The following is a 24,391-nucleotide window of genomic DNA, read 5'->3' on the forward strand; positions in this document are numbered from 1 at the left end:
GGGGGCGGGGCTCTGCCCGTCACGGCCTATCGGAGCCCGCGTGGGCGGGTCCCGCCGGCCCGGGCGGCGTGAGGGATGCTCGGTGCGGGCGGCGGCGGCGGCCCCAGGGCCCGCCATGGTGTGAGCCGCTGCCGCGATGAACGGAGCGGTCCCGTCGCTCTACGACCCCAAGGCGCGGGTGCTAAAATTGGGGGAGAGCTTCGAGAAGCAGCCGCGCTGCGCCTTCCATACCGTCCGCTGTGAGTGCTGGGGTTGGGGCAGCTCTCGGGGGCTGCGGGGGTCGAGGAGGGGTTCGGCGGCCCCCGGTCCCCGCAGTCCCCTGAAGGGGTGGTGGTAGCTGCGGCCACTCTTGGTGGCTGCCTCTGTCCCGGGATCCTGGCGCGCAGCTGGGCGCTGAGTGCCATGGAGTGCTGGTCCGGGATTTCGGGAGCAGTGCAGGTTTCAGTCCGTGCTGGGAGCACGTACGGCCATTGTATCCTAGAGCTGCCCCTTGCTCTCCGCTGGGCACTAACTTCGCTTTTTATGCCTTTTACATAGTGTCTCCCTGCGGTTCTGCTGGAAACCGAGCTAAGCTGAACCTGTGGCTCTATCTTCTTTCCTTGCGCTCAGTTTTTAGAAGTTCCGTGTAATTCTGCAATCAAAGGTTAAAGGCAGGCAGTGTTAATCACGGAGCCAGTACGCCCTCCCTGAGTACATAATTACTATCTAGAGAGGTGTGTGCTCAAAGATTCTGAGGGTAGCTAGGAAACAAATGCTCTCAGGATTATAGTCCTTGGTAATTTAGGACTGCAGCTTCTGGTCTTGTTGTCTGGTTATTTATAGACTGCTATCCCCAAGATTCAGAGAACGTATGTTCTCTGGAGAGTGTCCGGTGTGCAAGATGGGTAATGTGCTCTCTGTGAGCAAAGGGAACGGCACTTAGGCAGATTGTCTCTAACTGTAGAAGCGGAGGGGGGGGGGGGGGGAAAGCTATAAATGGACTTAAACAAATGCTGCAATTTGAAATTTACCCTAATTTTAAAGAGGACTAACAACCCTGTCTGGTACCTCCTACACTTAAGAGTTTCTTGCTGACTCTTGTAATGTGATGATTTATTCTGAAATCTGTTTTGAAATCTCTGTTCCTTTCCAACAAATGAGACATAGAAACTGGTACGTTCATCAGTTCTATCAAATGCACACACAGAAGAAATATCCTCTGACACCTGACTTTTTAAACTGTTGAGTAAAAGGGAAAACAGCTGTTGGTTAGAAGTTAAGATTGGAAGTATCAATATCTTCATTTTCTCAATTATTAACAGCCCAGTGGCCATATATAAAAGTAAATATTTCTGGTTTGATGAGAAACTTTGGAACAGGTGTATGCTTATTCCTGTAGGACATTTAGGGGTTTGCCCTAAGGAGGGTTAGCAGGGGCTGTCACCTGTGTCTGAGCTGCGAGCCTCCTCCTGCGCGCACAGCCCTGCCCACCAGCTCCTGCAGCCTGGTTTTCCTGCCCGGTTGGTGTGCTGGCTGGAGCCGTGCTTCCCAGCTGTGGTCTGTGCCGCCTGGCCCGTGGCTGCAGGCCGAGTCAGGGAGCTGGGAAGCTCCCCAGCTGTAGGAATGCTGCCGTCAGTGACCAGCAGCGTGAGATGGGGCAGACAGCGAGGCGAGGAGCGTGTGCCGGCCGATGGGTCCCCTCCGCGCCTTCTCCGGCGTGCGAGGCAGGGCACCGGCATCCCGGGGTGCGAGACTGGCGCTGCCTTACCTGGAGCCGCGGGCTCAACCCCACATATGTTATCACAGGCCCTGAAGAGCCTCTTGTGCTATACTGTCTCCCTAAATCGGCACAAGCAGAGTTTTGGCTGTAGCCTTTCCCAATATATTTATGGTGGAAATAATACTTTGTGGGTAATGGTATGTGACAGAGCTGCCGTGCTGATGCCTGAACACATGCTCATTTGCAATGTCTCGGAGTTTTGAAAAGGACCAGAAATTGATACCTTCTTTTGCTCGAAACTTATTTTAACAAGTCCATTAGATGCTGAAAAAAAACCCAAAATGTAAATCAATGTTAAATTGGGAAGGAATTTCACTTTTAACAGAAATAACTATACTGAAACACCAAGTTTTTGTCAGGTTCTGACATGCTTGTTACAGTAAAGTTAGAAACAGAGAAATGCATATTGAGGGTTGATGTTGATGTTCTTTTCCTTTTCAGTCACTTGTCCACATCTCCCATGTTTAGGATCAGCATTTTCAAGTATTTATTGATTCTTCTGAAAATAAATACATGAGAATATACCTTTTGAAATATAACACAGCTTCTCTGGCTTTCTAATCCATTAAAACCTAAAGGTGTTTTTCTAATTTTAACCAAAAGATTTAAACACTTATTATGAGTCCTGAGAAAAGCAGCTTGACTTTGAATTCTATTGACTTATGGAATGATCTGCTCAGGGGAATGCTAGATGATACACTAGCAGAAAAGGCTTTTACTTAATAGCCTCCAACTGCAATTAAGTGGTGCCTACATTTATAAGATTTCTGAAAAGCCTGTAAATAATCTAGCTTATTTTTATATTTAGATGACTTTAAGCCTGCATCTATTGATATGTCCTGTGAAGGAGACCTTGAAGTTGGCAAAGGTGAACAGGTGACAATAACGCTACCAAATATTGAGGTGAGTTGATGTGGCTGAAGAGTGGTAGGCTTAAAGGAATGATTTATTTTGTTGTCCTGAGTATATATCCTGATTATGGAAGGGTATAAAGTTTTAGTGCTGTTTCAGAGCTGCCCGAGCGATTTTTAGAGTAGAAAAACAATCGTTCTAAGAATGTAAGATTACAAAAGACCCAAAGGTTAAACAGCTGCACTGTAACTTTAAGTGTCTTTGCTACACTGGAAATATGCTGTAGGATGACCCAGAGGTGTTGCGTACACAGAAAAGCTTCATGTGTATGTTGGCAGTGCAAGTTTCCCCTTGGTATTTATTGCTCTAGTGCAGTTCTAAAGCAGGAAAGACTGGAAAGGGAAAATTTACTACCTGCCATGCTTTACTGCTGTGCTGATATGGGAACTGAAACCCATTTTGATGAGAGGAATCCTAGAGAGAAATAAGGAAATACTGGGAAATAAGCATTTAATCAGTTTCACACTAAGCTAAGCGAGTAGAATCCCATTCCAGTCAAACACCAGCTGCTTTTGGACATGGCTACTGTGAATCTAATTTGAATTAACCAATAACATTTTTAATGGCTAGAAATGATCACTTGTAATGAACTTGTCAGCACTGAAGGATTGCTGTTTCTAAGAAAAACAACTACAGGAGTAACACTTACTGGACTTCTGATTTAATAGGGTTCAACTCCACCAGTGACTGTGTTCAAGGGCTCAAAGAAGCCTTATCTAAAAGAATGTATCTTAATTATCAACCATGATACTGGAGAATGTCGCCTAGAGAAACTTAGTAGCAACATCACTGTGAAAAAAACCAGGTGGGTGATTTACAGGAGAAACAACTGTGCTTTACTCATTTTGAAAATCAATATTAATGAGTCTAAATTGAGATGCATAACTACATATCACTATTTTTAAGAAAACGTAATTTTAGAAATTACCTAGCCTTGCTCAAAGGAGTGAAAAGCCTGCTTTCTCAGCAAACTGACTTCACATCTTTTGAGTCGTGACTGCAGAAGAAATTGAAATGTATTTTTTTCTTAACCAAAACATGTTATATTATTGAAAGAAATAGTAACTATTTTCTGGTGTGTTTAGAGGGAGGAAAAAAAGATCTGTTTGGCTAGTAGCTTGCCTACAGTCTTCTGGTTTGTAAATGAGGAAATTAAAGAAAATTTTGTGACAGGTCTCAGTAATTGTAATAGCTTGGTTTTTTCATACCAAGTTTTTAAATATTTTTTTCTGCTGCTAAGTCCACATAAGTAACTTCCAGCAGAATTTTTATTAAGTGATCCTGGGTAGCAAGGTATAAAAACAAATCAATTGACAAAGTCTTATGAAGTTATTAGCACTGTATAAAAATCATTTTAACACACACATATATATATATACAATATTAACATTATAATATTAATATATTATGTGTATTAGTATAACAACTTACCAGTATAATAATTTGCCTAAGAATCAAATGATGCTATTTAGAAAGGCATGAGAAATAATTCCATGGTTCCATATCCTCAGTGTTCTTGCCTTTTTCCTTGCCTCTTGCCTTCTAGTAATTTAAAATCTTTTCCTTTTACACACAGAGCTGAAGGAAGTAGTAAAGTCCAGTCTCGCATTGAGCAGCAACAGCAGCAAATGCGAAATGCAACAAAGGTTCCAAACAACGTTAAAAACTCTCCATCAAAAGAGAAAACGTTTCCATCTTCTCCTATGGATGATATTGAACGGGGTAAGCTCCACTGGCACATAAGTTTCAGAAATTTTGCTGTTAACAAGCAATTCATTTTTAAGAGGTTTTTGCATGTGTAGGTTTTTGTTTTGTTTTATTTGAGTTTCACACTAGAAGCTGATTGTGTAAGCAACTTTACACAGATATGGAGATGACCACTCTGACTCAAGTGGGTAAACAAGCAGTATTTGTAGCTTATTACAGTAAAAAAAAAAAAAAAAACAGCTGAACCATTAGGCTTAATAATGCCAAGGGTTCTGCTGCTGTCTCCTTGACTCTGTCTTCCACAGCTACTTTAATCAAGTATATGCTTGGTTGTATTGTGGTATTGGAACTAAGTCACTTCCATTTTGATATTGCTCCTTTTTCTTTCTGTGCACGCAGCAAATATGTTACAATACTTTACAACTCAACATACACTTTAAATTAGCAGATAGAGCCTTGTGGAAGATGAGGTTCTAATGAAAAAGACAGCTGAAAACTTGCATAAATCAACCCTTGAGCAGTGCTATGTACTGTTTCCTTGAGAGACTCTGGTTTGGTGTGACACTCATATTTCACTTAATAGGAGGCCTTATTTCCTTTGGGAGGACAAGGAAGATGGCAGGTGGTAATTACTTGCTACAGAAATGCTGACAGGTGGCAGTTTCATTGACTGGAACTGACATCTGCTTCCTAAGTTGTTCTGAATTCCTTTAAACAGATTTTTTTTTAGAGGTATCATTATGAAGATGGTTTTTGTTTCCATTTTGGTCTTAAGCTCTGACCAGCAATCTATATTGCAGAAAAGTCCTAGAATTCATCTAATGTTGCAAAGAAGAAGGAAAACTTGAGCACATGAAATAAAATTATGCTTTTTATACATGGTCTGTTCTTTTGGGGGGAGTGGTGGAACCAAACACTAAAAGTCTCTAAAGTGACTGCCAATATACCAAACTCTTGTGTAGTGCCAGTCCAATTTTGAGTACTATTTAAAATGCTGAAAATTTTAAAAGGATGGTAGAGATTATCAAGTCATCTAGTCCATCTTTCTGTCCTAAAGTCAGATTTCTGATGTAACTTTTAACCTGTTCTTAGAACCTTCCAGTGACAGATCCTTGTACTTGCTGGCAAGCCATTCCAGGGCTTTGCTGTCCTTACTGTTTGGGTTCTCCCATATAGAAAGTCTGACAGCAAACCTATTTATCATGCAAGTACAGAGCAGATTACTGTGCTGCTTTTGAGCAGTCCTTCACAGACTCAAACTGCTCTGTCTTTCCCATTCTTTATGCAAAATGAAACCAGTTGGTTCAATCTTTCGTTAGAAGTTTCCTTTCTAAATCCCTGATTTGTTGTCAATTTCCTTTAGCTTTCTTGCCATGAGTCCAAAAACTTTCTAAAGTATAATCCCTAAACACGGCTACTGAAGTTTTGGCAGTGCTGACGTCAGCAAGAAGGCTTCCTTACAGGCTCTATTCATCTTTATACACAAAGAACAAATAGTATCACGTCTATAGTATCACAAGACCAAGCAGTATCAAGTCATTTCCGCACAACATGGAGTGGCAGAACAGTGTAGGGATCCACTGTAACTCTCAGACTCTTCAAAAGTGTTGCCTGCTTAATCATTCTTCATCCCATGGTTGTGTAACTGACTATTCCTGCTTAAGTACACTACCTGGAACTTGTTACTAACTTTGTTTTCTGGGCTGGAGAGGAAGCTCATCCTGCCATTATCCTCTAGTATATGTACTGCTCTTCCTTCACTGGTTAAAATGACTTAATTTAAATTATGTCTGATTAAATTACATAAAAATTCAAGGCAGAGATCTTATTTCTCAGCTTTTAGTATTGGCCATTCACTTAAATTTTTTCTTATATTAGACATTGCTTAGGAGGGAGTGGAATTGAATGCTTAGGACTTGAGTGGTGCCTTTCAGTAGGTGTCTTACAGCTCCAGATGTGCTCTCTTATACATGTCCTTAGTAAAAGAAGGATGCTTATATGCTTCCAATTCTTATTTTCTTTCTCCTCCCCTTCATTTTTCCTTATATTTGAATAGTTCAGTCTTTCATTGTTCTTTCTTTTCTTTCCTAGCATTGGGTTAATTTGTCCCTGTAGCCATAGCTGCACTCTTTCAGGTGCCATTTTTCAGACTGGCCTTTGATAAAGATGGCCTTTCCTTTAGACTGGCCTTTGATAACTTAGAGCCTGTTTCATGGAAGTTTGCGTTGAAGGTTAATCTTTTTATTCCTTCTCCCTTCCTCTCTTAAGCTTTGCACTGTCTTGCATCTTGGTGACTTTCACCTTCAACCTGTTCTGTACTGGGTAAATTTGAAGAGAGATGAGCTACTCTCCCTCTTGCTTTGTGTCTGCTATATCAAAGCTGTTCCTGAAGTATTCTAAGAGCTTGTAAGACCTTAGACCTAAGACCATCTTAAAAATGTCTAGGTAGTTACAATCTTACATAGTGATGAACTTCTGCACCCTGTATAACTCCTCAAGTCCTCCCTCCACCATGATTCAGAGGTCTGTTTCGGACTTCTCTCAGCACTCGTGTTTTGCACAATTATTATGTGTACTGTTCTGCAAAGATTAACTTCCTCTGTATGTTGAACTTATGTCAGGAATGCATACTGTGCAGCATTATTTGCACCTCCAAATCTATAATGAAACAAGGATTTGGAGAAGTCTTCCTAATATAAACTTTGGGTTGCTCTTTTGGACATTCGTCATGCTTAAGTTGATTTTGGGCAAAATGTCACATGGTCCAAACAAGTGTATTGATTGTAATGGTGGCAGGCATTTTGGGTGCAGCTGCAGACATCTTGCAGTTACTGACCTGTGGATTGTAACTGCAGTTTTTAGTCAGTTGAAGCCATATTTGGGGTGCTAAGGAAAACACAGAACATTTTCTGCTAGTTGCAGAAATTAAAGGCTATGTGGGATACATTACCCCATGGAATGTGGGGTTAAGGATTTGTGTTCACAGTTACCCTTGTTCTAACACTTGGCTTGAAAGGGAGAAAGTGCTCAAGCTATGAGAATAGAAAACCACATGACAGGTTGGATACTCACTTGTGCCCTCTTCTTTCTTCTGGAGAGCTTTGGTGGGTTTGGTCTGGGGTTTTTTAAAGTTGCTGTAGTGTGTGCCTGATGTGTGTTTATTTTTTTTTTCCTTTTTTCCCTCGTCCTTATATTTCAATTATGATGAATATAAACTGAGAAACAAATCATATTGTTTGCAGAGCTAAAAGCAGAAGCCAGTATCATGGACCAGCTGAGTAGCTCTGACAGTTCATCTGACTCTAAAAGTTCTTCGTCCTCTTCATCAAGTAGTGAAAATAGTTCTAGTGATTCTGAAGATGAGGAAATGAAGCCCTCTCTTCCTATGTCGATGCCGTATTTGCAGCCTCAGCCTACTGTGTCTGCCATACCACAACAGGCTGTTCCTGACAAAGATGCCAGTCATAACAGATCCCAAGAGAGCAGTGGTCATATGATGAATACACTACGTAAGTACAAAGGCTGTTCTTTTCTTAGTGCACAATTCCAGACATCAAGATTCTGAAAGGAAACCATATTGTTTTTAAGTATGTTTCTGTTATAATTAAAACTGTGGGAAGTGATGCTAGGGTTTGATTGTTCAGCAGCAGGCTGAATTCGGGCTAGAAGGTTCATGGTTCACAGAGATATTAAATTAAAGCTGAAGCAGTTGAAAATATTTCCTAAGCTGTTCTGGCTTCCTCCCAGTTCTATACATTGGGACTGGAGAACAGTAATTTTGTATTGAAAATACTTGAATTAACAGGGCACTCCCTAAACATAGGCTTATCATTTCTTGGATAGAACTATGGGAAGGATACTTTGGTTGCAATACTCTGAGCTACAGAAAAGATGGTGTATTCTTAGCTGTGTCAGTTACAATTATTCATGGCAGTGTTCCACTGGCCAACATGGCAAAAATGTCCCTTGCATATAAGGAAGGAGGTGATTTGCTTTCACGTGGTATTATCTTATTCCACACATTCAGGCAACTAAAAATGTAATTTGAACAGTAGCTGTGATGTTCAAGAGGGGTTGCTGCACAGCCTGGAATTGAATGCTCAATGCATTCAAAAAAAAGGAAAATTTGGAAAACTCACATATAATAAAATGCCACTAGGTAGAGAAACTTAAGTTCACTGCCTAAATAACAGGAGTAGCTCAGACACAGAAGTGAGTATTCAGCTATGATAACTCTTCCAAAATGGTTGCATTTTTAATTAGCTGCTTAGCTGCCAGATCTTGTTTGAAGAGATTTCCATCAACCCTGGTTTGCAGCCTAAGATCATCATCGTTTATCATTTATATGTAAACTTGTTATACTGAAATTTTAGACTCTGGCAGATCTACTTTTATTTCAGCTCTCAGTGGATAACATGAACGTTCTTTTTCTTTTCTCTTTTTTTAGCTAGTATTTAAATACTTAAATAACCTGCATTGATATTTAATTATGTACTGCATTAACAGATAAGATCAGAGTGAAAAGTCCTGTAACTTTGTGTGCAGAGAACTAAATGCTGCTTTCATTTTACTGTCACTGCAGAGAACAATGTCTTCATGTTTACCATTTGTGTAACATTAGAGTGCCACTTATTTCAGCCCTTACTGACAAACGCAATTTCCCATTCTCCACACTTTAAATAAAACTGTTATGAAAATTTGATTAAGCTTTATCCCTAGTGACAGAATCTCAGGTGGCAAAGCTTCTAGTGAGAAATACAAGTACAGGTGTCCAAGTCTACCAGTTCCAGTATAGGGAGAAAATGCTGCTTAAACCATGACAACATCATGACTGTTTCAGGGGAAGTTGGTGGCTTGATGTTGCTTGAGAGGTTGACCAGTAGAACCTCTGCCTGTAACCTTAGGCCTCTGAGCTTGCCCAACTCTTGAGATTATTGCCATTTAGTTCTATTATAGTTACAGATATGTTACTGCTTAAAACAACTCCATCCCCAACTTCCAGTGCAGTTAACATTTACATGACACCTCCACTAGTTAAAGATCAAACCAGCTACTTCCAAGATTGCTCTTCTCTAGCTCTGTTGCTGAGGGAATTTGGCAGGAGAGTGAAACCTGGAGAAACTAAACGGATAGCACATTGTTCTTCTTTGAATGGCAAGAGTTCTCAGTCAGATTTTGTACAGTCATTTCTTCCTTCTCAAATAAGGTTTTGCAAAAATAAAATACTGAATCAACAAATGTCAGCACAAGCTGCTTGCTTGTCTAATCTTGCTTTGAGGTGTGTGCTTATGTCTGTGACTAGTTTTGTGCACCTCTGTAGAATCAGGGCCATACCGGGTAATTAGTGAAGTTTTTCTTTGACTTTCTGGGTGCAGGGAGAAGGTTGGGGGAAGCTTAGACAGCAGAGTTTTTATGTTGCATGAGAAATTATACAGCTGAGATTTTTATGTTGCATGTAGAAATTATACAGCTGAGAACTTGAAAAATGGAGGAGGTGGTGTCTAGAGCATGGTAACTAAATACTTCTGTGAGATACATATCTACCTCTTCAGGAATCTGGGGCTCAAGACTGCCCCTCACTCCCAAAACACTGCTTCTTCCCCTTTCTACCTTGAAAGCTGATTATACAGGCTCACAATTTGCCTTATAACAAAGTCTGTAAATGGTGGCACTAATGAATCTGTTCTTCATGAATATTTGATCATATGTTGCTTTCTGTCTACTTTTTGTTTAAACAAGGGTTATATTAAACAAAGTAACTTTCCAAAGAAAACCCAGCATAGATGGGCTATTCTGTGGCCTTGTGTTAGGTACTCAGTATTCAGCACAACTTCAATTCTTTTGATGTTTAGTGCTGGTACAAACATAGCTGTTTTACTTTGATAAATAATAATTTTCTTTTGTATTAGTTTGGTGTTGGTGTGACCACTAAGATTTGTGAAACAGTGATCATTCCTATGAGTTTCCCTGTCTGCTATAACTAGCAAGCATTCAGTTGAATATATTACATTCATCAATTTAAAAACATAGGAAATGTAATTTGCAGTGCAATCTATTTCCCCAATTAATATTGCTAATAAGCAGCTGGCACCATGAAAACAATTCATCAGTTCTCCCTCACTTCATTGCTGCATTATAAGTACAATAGTCTAGATGTTTCTTCAGGGTCCTCATTAAATGAGCTTTCTATCTTGGCACCAAATCCATCTGAAAGCCACCAGCTCTAGATTGTGCTATTTTGCCCTCTCACTGAAGGTGTTTTTTGGAGATAGGATTGCAAAAATGAGGCGGAAAGTTTAGCCTGAAGTAAATCCTAACATATTAATTTTTACTCTGGAACTTGGAGTTCTTGCTTTTCCCATCTGCTGGTTTTCACAAGCACTGGTATTTTTGGCTGGTGTTACAGGGTTTGTGTAATTTCTATTAACCATGTTGAAATAACTTTTGAAGGCTGCAGAAACACCATTTGGAAGGTTATCTTCTTGTTCACACTCCCTGTCCTCCCATAAAGTAGCTAGTGCATAACAGGGCTGGGATTTCTAAGAATTCACTGTAATTCTCCTTTGAGTGATAAATACACGAGTTAAATTTACCAACACCATTCTCTGTCTTGAAAGATATTTTAGGATACTACATTGTTCTGAATAATTATTGACAAATAACTTGATTTTGTTCTTTCTAAAGTGCTTTTAAAATTTATCTTAAAATAATATGGCTGTATTTTTTTCTTTATATAGAGGATTGGAAAGAAAAAAAAATGTCTCCAGTAATACTTTAAACATTTTTGGAAACAACCATCTTCACTATTCTTATATAAAGTGTTTTTGTTTTTGCAGAGAAGTGTGTACCACTTTCTAAGCTTTATTGATGATACAGTGGAAAACAAAGGAAGGCTGAATGCAGCCATGTTAAAGACTCCAGTGTTCTGGCAGAAATGATGTGCCTGAGAATAAAAGATCCAATCTGAGTCTTCTGGGGTTTTCATGTGAAAATAGTGTGTTGACTCAGTTTTCTCAGTTTCAGTGATTTCTTTTTTGTTTTAGGCCATTTCTGCACAGCCTGAGATTTTTTTTTTCTTTTGTAATGGTTGTTTGGCAAGGGAGGTGTGGGTAAAAGCATACCAGTTGGAACAGACTCCTAAAAACGTGTGGGAAGTTGTTAGATGTGATGTAGATTGTGTAGAGCATGCTGCTGTATTTTTTGTTAGTTATCTGTCATCCTGGGAAGATTCCCTTCCTCACAGCCCCTGAGCTTATGGACATCCACAGCAACCACAGGATAGCCTTTTTGCTTCCTCATTTTGAAATATATAGAGAGAGCCACCAAATTAAAGTGCTTTGTAAAAATTCTTTTGATGTTTTGTTTGCTCACTTGTTCCAAAACCAGTTTGAAATAGTAGGTCACTGATACATCTTTAAGTGGTATGTCAAAGAGCTGCTCTTCTTGATTGAGACACCACTTTGTTTTCAAGCACAGCTGAATAGCATTCAGATGTGTTTTCAAAAAATCCCAACAACTTGTTTTTCATAAAACTGCACTCACCAGCAGTTTTTCCACTTGTGAAGCATGAAAATGTGGGTGGCAGAGATAGCTAGGTGTTGTCTTTTGTGATCTGGTGATGTTAAATAAATGCCCTTGTGCAAATAGGCTAATGGCTTCCTTGCCAAGATTTTAAAATTGTAGAAAAGTGATTTCTCTAAGGTTCTGTCACTGTAAGTGCCTACTTATTCTTTTACCATAAAATAGTTTGGGTTAAGAGAGACTTGAAAGATCATCTGGTCCAGCCCCCCTTACCTGTTTGCTATTAGCTTTTGTAAGCCTTAATTGGAAAGGGAGTATCATGAAAGAAGAAAATTATTTCCTTGAAAATGACTAATATGTTGACTCTTTCTCTTCTAGGAAATGACTTGCAGCTGAGTGAATCTGGAAGCGATAGTGATGATTGAACAACTTTTTGGCCTTACATGTATCACCTTTTTTGCTAAATATGTCTTAGCATCTGTTTTGCACTAAGATTAGATTACCAGAGACTGGAATGAATGTCCTCAATTTTGATAATAGACATCCTAATTTTCTACTGACACATCATGTCTATAATACAGCAGCATTGATATCCTGTCAGTGCTATGGTTATGTGTTTATCTTTCAAATTACTGTATTTACAGTAAAATTGTGTATGATCTGATTTTGATTATTTTTGCCTCAGCCACCTGTTTTACTTGAAACTGATTCGTAACAGCTAGTTACTTTATATAAATAGCTATGGAATGGAGAAATTTCTGATATTTATGGAGGCAAGTTTCCTTCCTATCATTTAAATGCTGATCTCACAACTTTGACTTGGAGGGCAAGAACGGGAGAACAGCTAAACGAGGTCTGCTGTGTCAGCTACACTTTTAGTTCAGTTCACGGTTCATACCTTTAAGGAAACTGCTGAATAATGTGGTCCACTAGTGCAGTTACAATTTACAATTGTTCAACACATTGCTGAATTCTTAATTTCATTATATAATGGGACTTTATATATTTCTGAGCCTCAAGATTCCTAAGGGACCTTGTCTGTTCTCTGCCTGTTTTATGTAACTTGAATAGGGCAGTCTTTTTACAACCTTTTTGTATCTAAATTTAGGTAACTGCAGAGACAGCAATGAATTTCCTTCATTTAATTCTGTAACGGAAATCAGAAAATTTCTTTGTAGAAGTATAAAAGTAATTTAATAAAGCAAATGTTTATCATTTTCATGCATCAGAATCTGTTTTTATTGGTTAAGAATTCAATTTTCTACCTAAAGTAGTCATGCCAGTGAAGGGGTCAGGCAAAAAAATAAAGCAGTGAAATAATAGCTAATAAGGACTCTCCATCCTGTCTACAAGACTGAAATGTTTGTTGCTTTTGTTACACTGAGGTGACCCTTTGTAAGAGCTTGCCAAAAGTTTATGGTGATGCAACAGAATGTTTATTACAGATTACATCCAATGCCAGTGGGAAGTAATACTATATTAGACAAGAAAAGGTCTTACTTTTTCCACATTTGAAATTGTACTTCAAGATCTGAAGAACTGAGGATCAAACTCCAAATTTCATCCTGTAATTTACCACTTAAGAGTTTTGTAAGAAATGTCGGTAGGGTGAGTTCTGACATGATAAGTTTGTTCAGTCTTGCACAGAAGTCTCCTTTGCTGGATTGCAGTGGTTGGATCACAGCTCTGTATCTAAACTGTGAGGACTGAATCCCATATGTCAGCCTGAATGCGCAGACATGGAAAAAACTGCACACTCAGTAAATGTATACAATAGATGGTACTAGAAAAGCTTATTCTCTGAACTCTGCTCTGATCAGCCCAGTGAAATATGGGAAATGAAATGAAATATGGGAAATGTTGCTTTCCAATGTTTCCAGACCTCATGCTCTGCACCAAGTCACAGCTCATTAATCTTCTGGCTTCCTAAAGCTGGTATTATAAGAAGCAAAATGTTCCTGTGTTTGTACTCAAAGGAAAAAACTCAAATTAATAGCCATGGGTGAGCAGGTGTTACAAAAGGGCTAATGCACAACCTTGAGGAAGGATGTATGTAATAACCCCTCTAAGACATTGGAAACTCTTGAAGGAAAGAGGGTTGAGGTCTCGTAGACCCTAGCTGTTGGTGTGGGAACTGCAGCAGAGTACCTGGCTCTTGGCATGTACTGTTGATAAAGTCAGCTAGGGCAGTGTGAGGAGCTGAGATGTTGCACCTTAGCACTAAGGAGCAACCCTGTGTGCTAAATAAAGGGGTCTATGATAATGCAGTGTCCTGAGCTGAAATGTCTTCTCTTTGCCTTCCCTCTGTCCCCAGTGGTTCATGTGCATCAAAGTCTTCCATTAGGATGATGCTAAATTCTGGTTCCAACTAGAATGCTGCTGTTTTTTCCTGAATAACAGGGCATTCAGGGTGTACAGAGTGAGCAGATGTGTAGAAGCACTGACCAGGCCACAATCTATACCATGCAGAGCACATGTATTCATGGATTATAATCACTCCTTCAGTGACAAACTATTGAGTGCAGTCTGTATATAAGTGTGCACACATGTATACAGGTGCTTAAATATAGCTCAGGGAGTAAAGCAGATTTCCAGGTTCCTGGGCCTCAGGACTGTAACTAAGCCTGTGCTATCTTTAGGATTTGATCTTTCGGTTGAAAGCTTTCTAGGAAGGGAAGAATGTTATTGAAGCTTTTATGGTAGTACAGAGTGGTTAGTGGCCTGTCAGGCATTTTGTCAAATGCCCAATTGTGATAATGCAGGAAAGCTTCCCTTTAAGTAACACAACAGGAGATAAAATTCTCCAACAGTTCTTGGAGATAACATGTAAATGCATTAAAGAATAAAGCTCTGCATGCTGTTTCCAGCCCAAATATATGTGATTGGCTCCTCCCTTATCCATGTACCTGTCAAACATCAGCAGGTGAGCTAAGGAGCTTGTGCAGCCTCTTCTCATGCAGAAGACTTGGCAAGGGTCTCATTTATGACTTGCAGGGGGCATTTCCTCCCCTAAGGCTGGGGCCGTGTGCCCCAAGCAGTGCTGAGCCTCCATATCTCCTAGTGCAGGTTGTTCCCAAATGGCACAAGTGAGGAGGGAATTGCATTGAGATTTTTTCAGGCTATTTTCTTTTTTTTGGACCAACCCTGATTTGAAAATTCTATTCTTCTCCCTTAAAACCAGTTTTATTCACGTGATATCAATTTAGCTAGAAAGTAATAAAATCAGTAACAGCTGTAAGTTCCATGACCACTGTTCCTACAACAGATTAAAGGACTTTACCAAGTTACTCTGTGCTAACAGACTGCATCACCTTAACAACAGAACCACAGTATTTTTAAGAAGAATTATTTGTTTGTTTTTTCTTGATTGATTTATGGGGAACCAAATATGAACAGATCATCTCAGATAATAGTTTGATTTGGTAATCAAGATGTTGAGCCACAAAAATCATAATTTCTGGCCAACACTTTTCTTTAGAATTTCTACAGGATGGTTTCTGAGCCCAGCCAAGCAGATGGTTGAATCCTCCTTAAACAGAAGAGATGAGGATGCATAAGCTGGACAGAAATGAAGAAGCTCAGAGGAAGAAAGAGAAGATAACTTGGGTCATGATAGTTGCTAGGCTGAATGCTTGCAGTACATGTGAATTCCTTCTCTCACCACTTTTTGAGGTCATTCAGCCAACCACATAAGGTGCTAAGGACAGTCTTGATACATATGGGTTTCAGACCAGCTTTTTGAGGACACGTAAAAAGAAGAATGAGGAAAAAGAGTTTTGAATATTGTTAAAATATATATTCCTGCTGCTTTGATCAATGTAGGGGAAATGCAATAAGAAGGCGAAGACGTGCTGAAATGAGGAGGAAAAAAGTGAGAAATGATAATGTCTTTCACAGTTTAGACCTCAAATATGATATAAGTAGTCATCCACATCTGAAGGGGAATAGAAAAACTTCTGTGTCTCAGCTATTACTCTGCCTAGTTCAATGAAACTAGAGTAGCTGCTTTTCCTGGCTGTTAACTGGTTAGCAGTAGCAATCCCAAGGCAGCAGCTCCTTGCTTACCAGATATATGCATAGGAGTGGGCTGAAGTAATGGAAGTCCCTAAAGCATCTGTTATTATGGGGTTTATTTCCCCTCTAGCAGATTCTTATGATGGAGACAAGCTCCTGAAGGGCAGACTCAGAGGTAAGGCTTGTGTTGGCATGGAGAACTACTCAGCTCCAAACAGAAATCCCAACTTCATACAGGGTTTGTGTAAAACCAGTGCCACATCTGCTAGGAACAGCAAAGGCTTGGGCTCTAGTTGTTTCTGTGGTTTTCTGAATCCATAGAAGAAATGAGTATGTTCTCAGATTTTCCTTCTCTCAAAAGCAAATCCCTCTGCTGTGGTCAGGAAGGAATGGAGGTTAGAGGCAAAGATGAAGGAGCCTTTCATTCAACAGAGAAGGCTTTGTTGATGTACAACACATACCTGGTGAGTTAGCTGCTGAGACCTCTCTTGACTCGCTTTGAACAGGGGCCCTTATTACAGAACCTGTTCTCCATCTCTCATCTCCCATGCGCTGAGCAGCTTGGCTTGTTCTCGTAAGTGCTTACACATGACAGAGGATTACTTGCTCCGTCTAAGAGATGAGGCCTTTTTCATGCTGTTTAAGTTTAAAGAAAAGTGGAGTGTCCTAAAAAGTTAATTAAAGAAGACCCAACAGCAACCTAAACTCTTCTTTAATATCTTTAGTTTCACTTCCACATGCTGCGTATCTTGTTCTACCAGTTTCAGTGTTCTTGCAGAAGAGTTGCACAATGGCTTCCTTTTAGCAACCAGCAGAATTAAACTTGAGCTCTCCTAACTGAATTTACCTTTTCTAAGATGTGCTGAATTTCCAATAAACTCTGCAGACCCCTCTTTTTCCTTGTGCCTTTTCACTGCTACAGATTTGGAATAACTACTCACGGACATCCTGATATACAGCTCCCAGAGAGACGTGGGAGCAGGTTGCAGCATGAAAATACCAACTCATCCCTTATCCAATTACCTTTTTTTACACCTGACTCTCTGCACATTGGCAAATTATCAAAAGATTTAGGCTTTTACCAGAGTTTTGATCCAAGTGTTTATAGCAGTATTAAAAAATCTACCACTCTGAAGTGTTCCTAAAAGCTAAGGCTATTTTAAAGGCCAGTGTCTGATTGAGATTTCCCCTTCAAATAAAAACATGTTTGTGCCAGTTTGCTGCAATGAGGGCACAACAAACTATTTTGGAATTATCTGTCCTTCAGCGATTCTGCTAGAAATGTTTGTGTGCCTTATGATCCTCTCCCACCACAGTGTGGGATAACTTCCACTCCCATGCGGCATGATGACCTGGGCTTTTGGGCTTTTTTCTGGTTTCTTTTTTTTTTTTTTTTTCCCCCAATGTGTGAGAATTGACATTTAGCTAACATTTTATAACTGTTTTTTGTTAGAAATGCTGGTCATCAAAAATGTTTGCCAAATGTGACCTGAATGCAGGTGGGGAAAACTCCATGCAGATTTCAGCTACACTTGTGTTACTCCCTTATTTGTGCTCTATCCCCCTTTACAAGCCAGACTTTTCCAAGTAGCCTTCACCAACATGGCATTTGTCAAGGACAGTGATGATCAGTGGCTGTGGCTATGTTTAACTGAGGATGCAAGACCGTTAAACTATTTAAGAAGTTCTTTCCACAATGACTACATTTTAGAAACTACCACCTGGACGGAGTGTACTGAGCTTAGTGGGGACTTTTTATCCCCATTAATTTGTCAAACAAACTGACTACTAAAAGATTAGAACTCATCCCTGCCTTTGTACTTTTCATTTGACTCCCTCCTGGTGATGAAACAACAGCTACTCACAGGTGAATAACTGAGGGCCCCAAGAGAGAAACTTGTTAAATTTTTAATAATGTGTTGCCTATATTTATAATTCTGTAGAGCAGAGCTGAGTGAGCCAAGGAATCTACCATGTTACATCAGAGCCTTTGATCCAAATCACCACCCTGTGGAAAAAGTACATGCTCATGCTGCACAAATCTCCCTAAACCAAACAAAAATACATGTGAGATTATCTGTGCCATACAGGAGAATGACTTCTGCCAGGTAACTTCAGCTGCTGTTCAGTGGGAGAAGCTCTGTGATGGGAGGCTGACAAACAGGCACTGTCCATGGGATGTGTGTGAAAGCAATGATGGATTGATCTGATGTTTTCTGGGACTTTGAGAGCAACACCCAAGCAGCTGGTTGGAAGTGCTGAGGCTACAAACTGCTCCCTGCTGTGTGGTAGCTGTGAGTCTCCTGGGTCTTATCAGCAGCTCACACCATACAAAGACCTCCTGCCTGATAGAGATGTTCAGCTGCGAGGGGCTGCCTCACAGCTGTGTTTTCTTCACCTTGTGCTTCTTTGACAAGAAGGATGGGCTGTACAGACAGTAAATTTGTTTTCCCAGCTAAATGAAAACTGTAATTTCAAGCTTGCTTGCCTTGGCACTTCTCACAGTTTTCCAGTTCGCAGGAATACTGGCAGGGTGCTCATCAGGGAGGGAAATAATTTGGTCATCCCACAATAAGTAAGGTGACTGTTCTGGGCAGTGAAGTGGCTCAACAGCAGGGATCCTCACTGCTGGACTCTGCTCAGGTGACAGAGACACACAATTTAACACCCAATCAGCTTGTTGTGCTACTACAGTGCTCCCAAACTGCCACAAGCCCAGTTCCAGTGAAATCAGGACACTTGGCCTCACAAGTCTCTTTTCTACCATGCTAGCATGAGCTTCCCTCCTCCCTTCTCATGGCAAGAGAGTATTTATGCCACAAGTCTCTCACTCTACTCTTCATGTAGCTATTCTGTATTGTTTGAGTTGATGCAAGAGTATTTTACATCATTACTGTGTCTCTTCTGACAAAGGAATGAGGCCCAGCCTTCCTAAAAAGGTGCCAGTTTCGAAGCATAAAGACCATCTTAGAAGGGAGACAAGCCTTGGAAACCACACCTGGTAGCCTTTTTCCCTCTGGGTCTGAGTTAGTCACACATCCAAGCTCACAGTCCTGTCAGGACATAACCCACCCAGCAGCATGGTCTCTCAGCCTCCAGCACTACTGTCCATGAGGAAAGAAAAATCATGAAGTGTAAATGTTTGAGTCACAAACAAAGAGTGGGTGAGTAGGATTAGGTGAGGCTGTGCTGACTAACCAACCTCAGCAATAGGCAAGTATTGCTCCCAATTTGTCCTGAAGGAAATGGATCTGGCTGTGTTAAAGCTCAAGGTGGCGTTGAAAGGTGCAGAAACATCTTAACTCTGATCGTGAGCCACCCTGCCAAAATGATATCCCAGGTCTGGATCTGTCTGGATTTAGACAGAGACATCACAAAATCAATGACATAAAGCAAACCACGAATATATCATTGTTGCTATTGCATCTGACAGTCAAATCCCTTGAGGCAGAAATAATTTATGTGTGGCCCAAAATGACTCATTAGGAGCTGTTTCAAACTATTGGTGTCTTCGTATTGAAAAGGCAAGTCCCAATGAAACTGGCAAGGACACAATTTCAGATTACTTTATACTCTGCTTTGTAAAGCTGTATGCAGGGTTAATGACAGTTTAGTATTAATTGCCTATCTCTGGCAATTTGCAGACATTTGTCTGACTAGAACCTTGTTCCTGCTTTTAACATTTCTAAGCTCTTAAACAACAAAACAACTGGAAGTTAGAGCACTGCTTTTTCAAATTACTTTATCTGGGCTTTCAGGGTATGATACAATTAAGTATTTAATTGTGAGGCCCTCTATGGACAGCGTAAAATTTATGTATCCCCAACTATGGTGCAGCCTCCCTAGAGTGTGATGGCTGTTTATTAGCAACCAGCAGTGCCAAAATAACTCCTTGGAGTAGCAGGCTGACATGGGGCTGGAAGGAAACGAGACGGTCAGGGCACCTTTAGCAGTAAAGCAGCTTACCTGTTCAGTGACGCTAACAAACAGATGCAGAAATACAAAAGTGCGGCTTCTTATCACAAGCAACACGTGTGAGCAGGGTCTCAGACCTGGCTGCTTTGAATTTCCAGGAATTAGCTGGTAATGCATTAGCTGTGTTAAGATAAACTCCTGTGTCAGCAAGGCCTGCTGTTAACTCTCCTTTGTGTGCGTGTGTGTGTGCTGAGATGCACTCTGAAGAAAGAGCATTTGGTGCTGTAGGTTCTGGTCTCAGCTTCAGCAAGATAAAGACAACTCTTACACAGCAGTTGTTCAGTGAAGGCCACTTGTTCAGTGCAAGGGACAAATGGTTGATAAATTTCATTTTTCATTTACAATGGCTTTAAATGCCCTTGAGTAGGAACATAGATTTTAAATTCTGACCATTATTTAAATTATTTGTAAAATTCTAACTTACTTCCATCCGATTAAAATGACAACTTGAATTTACAAATATCCAAGTGGCTTTCTTCAGGGCATGGAAAATTAATTTCCAGGAGGATTCAATAAATGAACAATGATGTCCGCAGTCCCTGTTCTTAGCTTATTTTGAATGACTGGTGTGGTTTGGTCTTTCTGCACTTCACTCTTCTACTGATGGCCAGCAGTACCATTCATCCCTATGCACTAGCACAGCTGGATTGTCAGTGGGAAGAGAATAAAGGCTCTGGGAGCCCCCCTTCTCCTGGAGGTTTTTGGTGCCTGGACATGGGTTGAGCTAGAGCTACTCCTCAGATTTTCTATTTTTTTTTTTTTTTTTAGTTGCAATTAGAGGACACCCCAATTGGTAAACATTTTTGTATTTCATGTGCTTGTAGGTTTCCAAAAGCCTAAACTTGGCATGCTGAATAGTTCAACTATGTGACCAGACTGACCCCCAACTTTGATTTGTACCCTCTCTGGGCAAACCTTTGCTTAAGCTTCAGTTCCTCCAGATACAGAAATTTCCAGGAGCTTGTCTTTTCCCAAAGAGCTATAGTCAAATACTGGTGACATGCATATATAACTTCCCTTAAAACTGGTGTTTCAGCACATGGCACTGGGGGAGCAGTTTGTGGCATTTGTGTGCAAGACAAGAGTTGGTACTGTGTTTGGGAATAGTTTGACTCTCTGGACTTGTGGTCTGCAAAGAAATATGAAGCTATTTGGTTTGGGGCCTCTTCCCACAATTTTCTCAATTTTTTTTTTTTTTTCTCAAATCTGTTATTTTTACATGCTTCATGCTTTTCTTTTTGTGCAGCCACAGCTTGCTGAGGAAGGCAGATCATTCTTCCACAGCCTCAGACTGAGAGTGACAGAACCTCTGGGGCTTGGGATGGGAAGCAGCCCCATGAGAGCCGGTATTGTTATTGATTAGAACTCAGAGAGCTCACAGGGCTTCCCACAGTTAGTCCATGGAGCAGTCCAGAGCAAGACCTTTTACTAATGGATTTCTTAATGACTTCCTGGGTGCCACCAGATCCTCTATCCAAGACACTGAGACTGGGCACCTAGAAGAGGACTGCTAGCAGTGACAGAAAAAAGAAAGACAAATAAGAGTGGAGGTTTTTGGAACATGTTTTCCCCGGGGGAACTCTGGAAACAGCTGTACAAACACTCAGATGGCAGCTGCATGTGTCCATCTGCAGTGGGCTCGACTGCCTGCCAGGTCACACTGAGCCATGACCGTAAGCTTTGCTACTCTGCTTCTCCCCAATTCCTACTCAAGGACCTTCCCCTGCCTTTCTCCTCCAGTGGGGATAACAAGCCTTGGTATTCAGGGCCAGGTGCCAGACTCAGGAGTTGCCCAAAGTTTTGTTGTATTTGAAGAATGCCATGTTTGGGATCTCCAACTTCCTTTTTAAAAGCACTCTTGATGTTTCAGTTCATCTTGTGATATTGTTTGCCACTGCTGAGAAATTAGACCTTGCTGTTGATTTAGACATGTATGTCTACATATGGGCGAGATGACAGTAAATCCTGAAGGGAACTACTTCCTTCCTCAGTTCCACCAGAGATTGCCATGAGTCCCAAGGACTGCTTTTCCAACAGAAGCCCTGAAAGAAAAACATATTCTAAAGAAACAGACACGTAAAACCCCCTAACTTTAGCCTGGAGAGAAAGAAGCTCCCAGGGGACCTTCTTGCTCTCTGCAAACAACCTGAAGGGATGTTGTAACCAGGTGGGGGTTGGTTTCTTCTCTCAAGTAAGAAGTGACAGGATGAGAGGAAATGGCCTTATGTTGTGACAGGGGAGGTTTAGGTTGGATACTGGGGACAATTTCTTCACTGAAAGGGTGGCCAGGCATTAGAACAGGCTGCCCAGGAAAGTGGTGAAATCGCCATCCCTGGAAATGTTCAAAAGGCATGTGGATGTGGCATTTTGGGACATGATTCAGTGGGGCTGGGTTAACAGCTGGACTTAGTGACCTTAGAAGTCCTTCCCAGCCTTAATGGTTCTATGATTTTACTCTGCATTTTTGTTGCTTGTAAGAGGAAAATAATTCCTGCAATTCCCAAGATCTGCTGCAAGCACCTCATCTCACAGTCACCCTCACAGAACTCCTGACACAGCCTGAGAGCACCAGGTTGGCAATGAAGCTGTTTTGCAATGGCTCAGCAGCCATTTAAAGAGCTAAAGGTAGTGACGACTGATGAGAGCGGCAGGGAAAGTGCAGAGAGCCCGGCCCAGAGCAAAGATAAACACCCTCCTGGCCGCAGGTCCTGGCACCCGCGGGGGCCCTGGGCTGCTCCCTGCTGGTGCTCCAAAACTTCAGCAGCAAACGTCCGGCTCTCCTCAGGCCGCTGGTCAACCCTGCCCGCTGCAGGCTGACACAACCTGATGTTTCCCTGCCGGGTGAACCCATTCACTCCCGTTCCCAAGCCCCCTGTTCCCGTGACAGGGGAGCCCTGCTCTGGACGTTCCCGTCCCCCGGAGGCCGGGGACAGGCCGGGGGCAAGGCGGATTTCCCCGTGTGCCGTAGCTCCGTGCCCCGCAGGTGCAGGCGGCAGGGCGGCCATGGCCGAGGGGCCGGCGCCACCTCCTGGGCACGGCTGAGGGGCCACAGCCGGGCTGGGAAACACCTGCACCGCGGCTGCGAGGGCACACCCAAAGGCAGTCGGTGGTCGGAGACCAACCAGATAGATTCCCTCAGCCTGCGAGTCCCGCTGGCCTGCCAGGAGCTGGGAGGAGAAGCGGGCACTCAGAAACCCCCTCAGTGTTGTTCTGTGCTTTGTATCTGTGTATTTGTTCTGTGTTTTGTATCTGTGCTCCCTTCCCCTTCCTCACTTGGTAATGTGGGCTTTTGTCCCTTCCAGACTGGTGTTTCTCAACCCGCACGGCTCGGGGCAGAGAGCCCAGCGTGGTCCCAGGTTGCTTTGCCAGCTAGGCAAAGCGCTGAGGGCCGACTGCCGGCTCTGGCGTGGGAGGGCCTCGCACGGGGCAGCGTCTGCCATGCAGGCCTCGTGGCCTCGGGAGTCCCGGGGCTTGTTCTGCTCAGCAGAATGCTAACGATGAGAACACAGGCAAGAAAATGTACCAATCTCACTGGTGTCGGGAAGCCACGGAAAGGGCGCTTTTCCTGGGCGAAGGTGGAGGGATGTGCTGCCCCGTCAGACACGCGTGCTGAGGGCCGGGTAAGTAGCCGGGCTCTGTCCCGAGCGGGAGTCCGGCAGTGCTGCGCTCCCCCTGCTCCTGTTTCCAGGCAGGATTGGGCTTGCGCCTGGCAGGTCAGGGCTTGGGACTGGTGGGACCTGCACCTGTCTATGCAGTCATGCCCACAGAGTCTGTGGAGGTATTCAGTAGAGATCTTATTTGCACTTAAGAGCCTCCCGAAATCAGTGCCTCTCAAGGAGGCTAATCTCATGCTGAGATTTCACAGAGCTGTAGGAGTTAGGAAGAGGCATGGGGCACTGCATCCTTGTTCATTCGGTTTACTCAGGGTTAGCCTCAAGAGGTTTTCATGGTTGTTATCTGATGGATCAAAAAGAAATCTCATCAGTACATCCTTGCTCTGATAACTGCTACTCTGCATGGGTCTTCAATGAGCGAGGCAGCTAAATAACCAGTGAGAAATAGGAGACTTACACAAATGAATTGCATTTCTTGGCTAATATACACTGATGATGAAAGTCTTGCCTAAGCATAAGCTTTGGATATGCTACTGTGGGAATGCATAATGAATATAATGGAGCCATTGCTTCTGTGCCTTTGGAAGGGACTAGCACTTCCCATCCCACCCTTCTGCCATCTTCCCGCACTGCAAGCCCTCTGCTCCGATGCCTGACTCTCACTAGGTGAGGGGATGACATCTTGCACAATGCAGTTGTTGTATCTGGTGCTTTTAGGCACCAGAGAGCATTTCTGCTGGTGACTATTCCTGGCAGGAACCCCTGTGGTGGTGCTTCTGTTGAAAAACAGGAAACTGTAGAAATAAATCTCTTCCTCTCTAGGGTGTTTTGTGGTTAAGCAGAGTTGCAATGCAAGGGATAACTTTTGCCTTGCCATTGGCTTGGTGTG

General features: G+C 42.0%; 1 protein-coding gene and 1 long non-coding RNA gene across 3 annotated transcripts; one reads left to right on the plus strand and one right to left on the minus strand.

Annotated features, from left to right (window-relative positions):
- Window positions 1-68: 68 nt before the first annotated feature.
- EAF2 (ELL associated factor 2) lies at window positions 69-13,116 on the plus strand. 2 transcript variants are annotated; one of them, XM_053983068.1, is made up of 6 exons: window positions 69-239; window positions 2,568-2,662; window positions 3,340-3,476; window positions 4,248-4,393; window positions 7,621-7,887; window positions 12,278-13,116. In XM_053983068.1, exons 1-6 carry the CDS (start codon window positions 137-139, stop codon window positions 12,322-12,324), a joined length of 795 nt encoding a protein of 264 aa, XP_053839043.1. In that variant the 5' UTR covers window positions 69-136; the 3' UTR covers window positions 12,325-13,116. The 2 variants fall into 2 exon arrangements, with proteins under 2 accessions (XP_053839043.1, XP_053839044.1); XM_053983069.1 differs by lacking the exon at window positions 69-239 and adding an exon at window positions 564-713.
- A 4,691-nt stretch (window positions 13,117-17,807) lies between these two features.
- On the minus strand, window positions 17,808-23,554 carry LOC128809962 (uncharacterized). The gene is made up of 2 exons (XR_008437877.1): window positions 23,412-23,554; window positions 17,808-21,930 (listed from the first exon to the last, which is right to left on the minus strand). It is a non-coding gene; the product is annotated as an uncharacterized LOC128809962 (long non-coding RNA).
- Window positions 23,555-24,391: the final 837 nt, after the last annotated feature.

The sequence above is a fragment of the Vidua macroura genome, chromosome 7 (assembly GCF_024509145.1).
Source record: "Vidua macroura isolate BioBank_ID:100142 chromosome 7, ASM2450914v1, whole genome shotgun sequence".
In the NCBI taxonomy this organism is placed as follows: Eukaryota; Metazoa; Chordata; class Aves; order Passeriformes; family Viduidae; genus Vidua; species Vidua macroura.

Bases quoted from the DNA above. Each gene is read 5' to 3' on its own strand.
- EAF2 (XM_053983068.1), top strand. From the start codon at position 137: ATGAACGGAGCGGTCCCGTCGCTCTACGACCCCAAGGCGCGGGTGCTA. The intron at 2,663-3,339 runs GTGAGTTGATGT...CTGATTTAATAG, and splicing joins TAACGCTACCAAATATTGAG to GGTTCAACTCCACCAGTGAC. The intron at 3,477-4,247 runs GTGGGTGATTTA...TTTTACACACAG, and splicing joins ATCACTGTGAAAAAAACCAG to AGCTGAAGGAAGTAGTAAAG.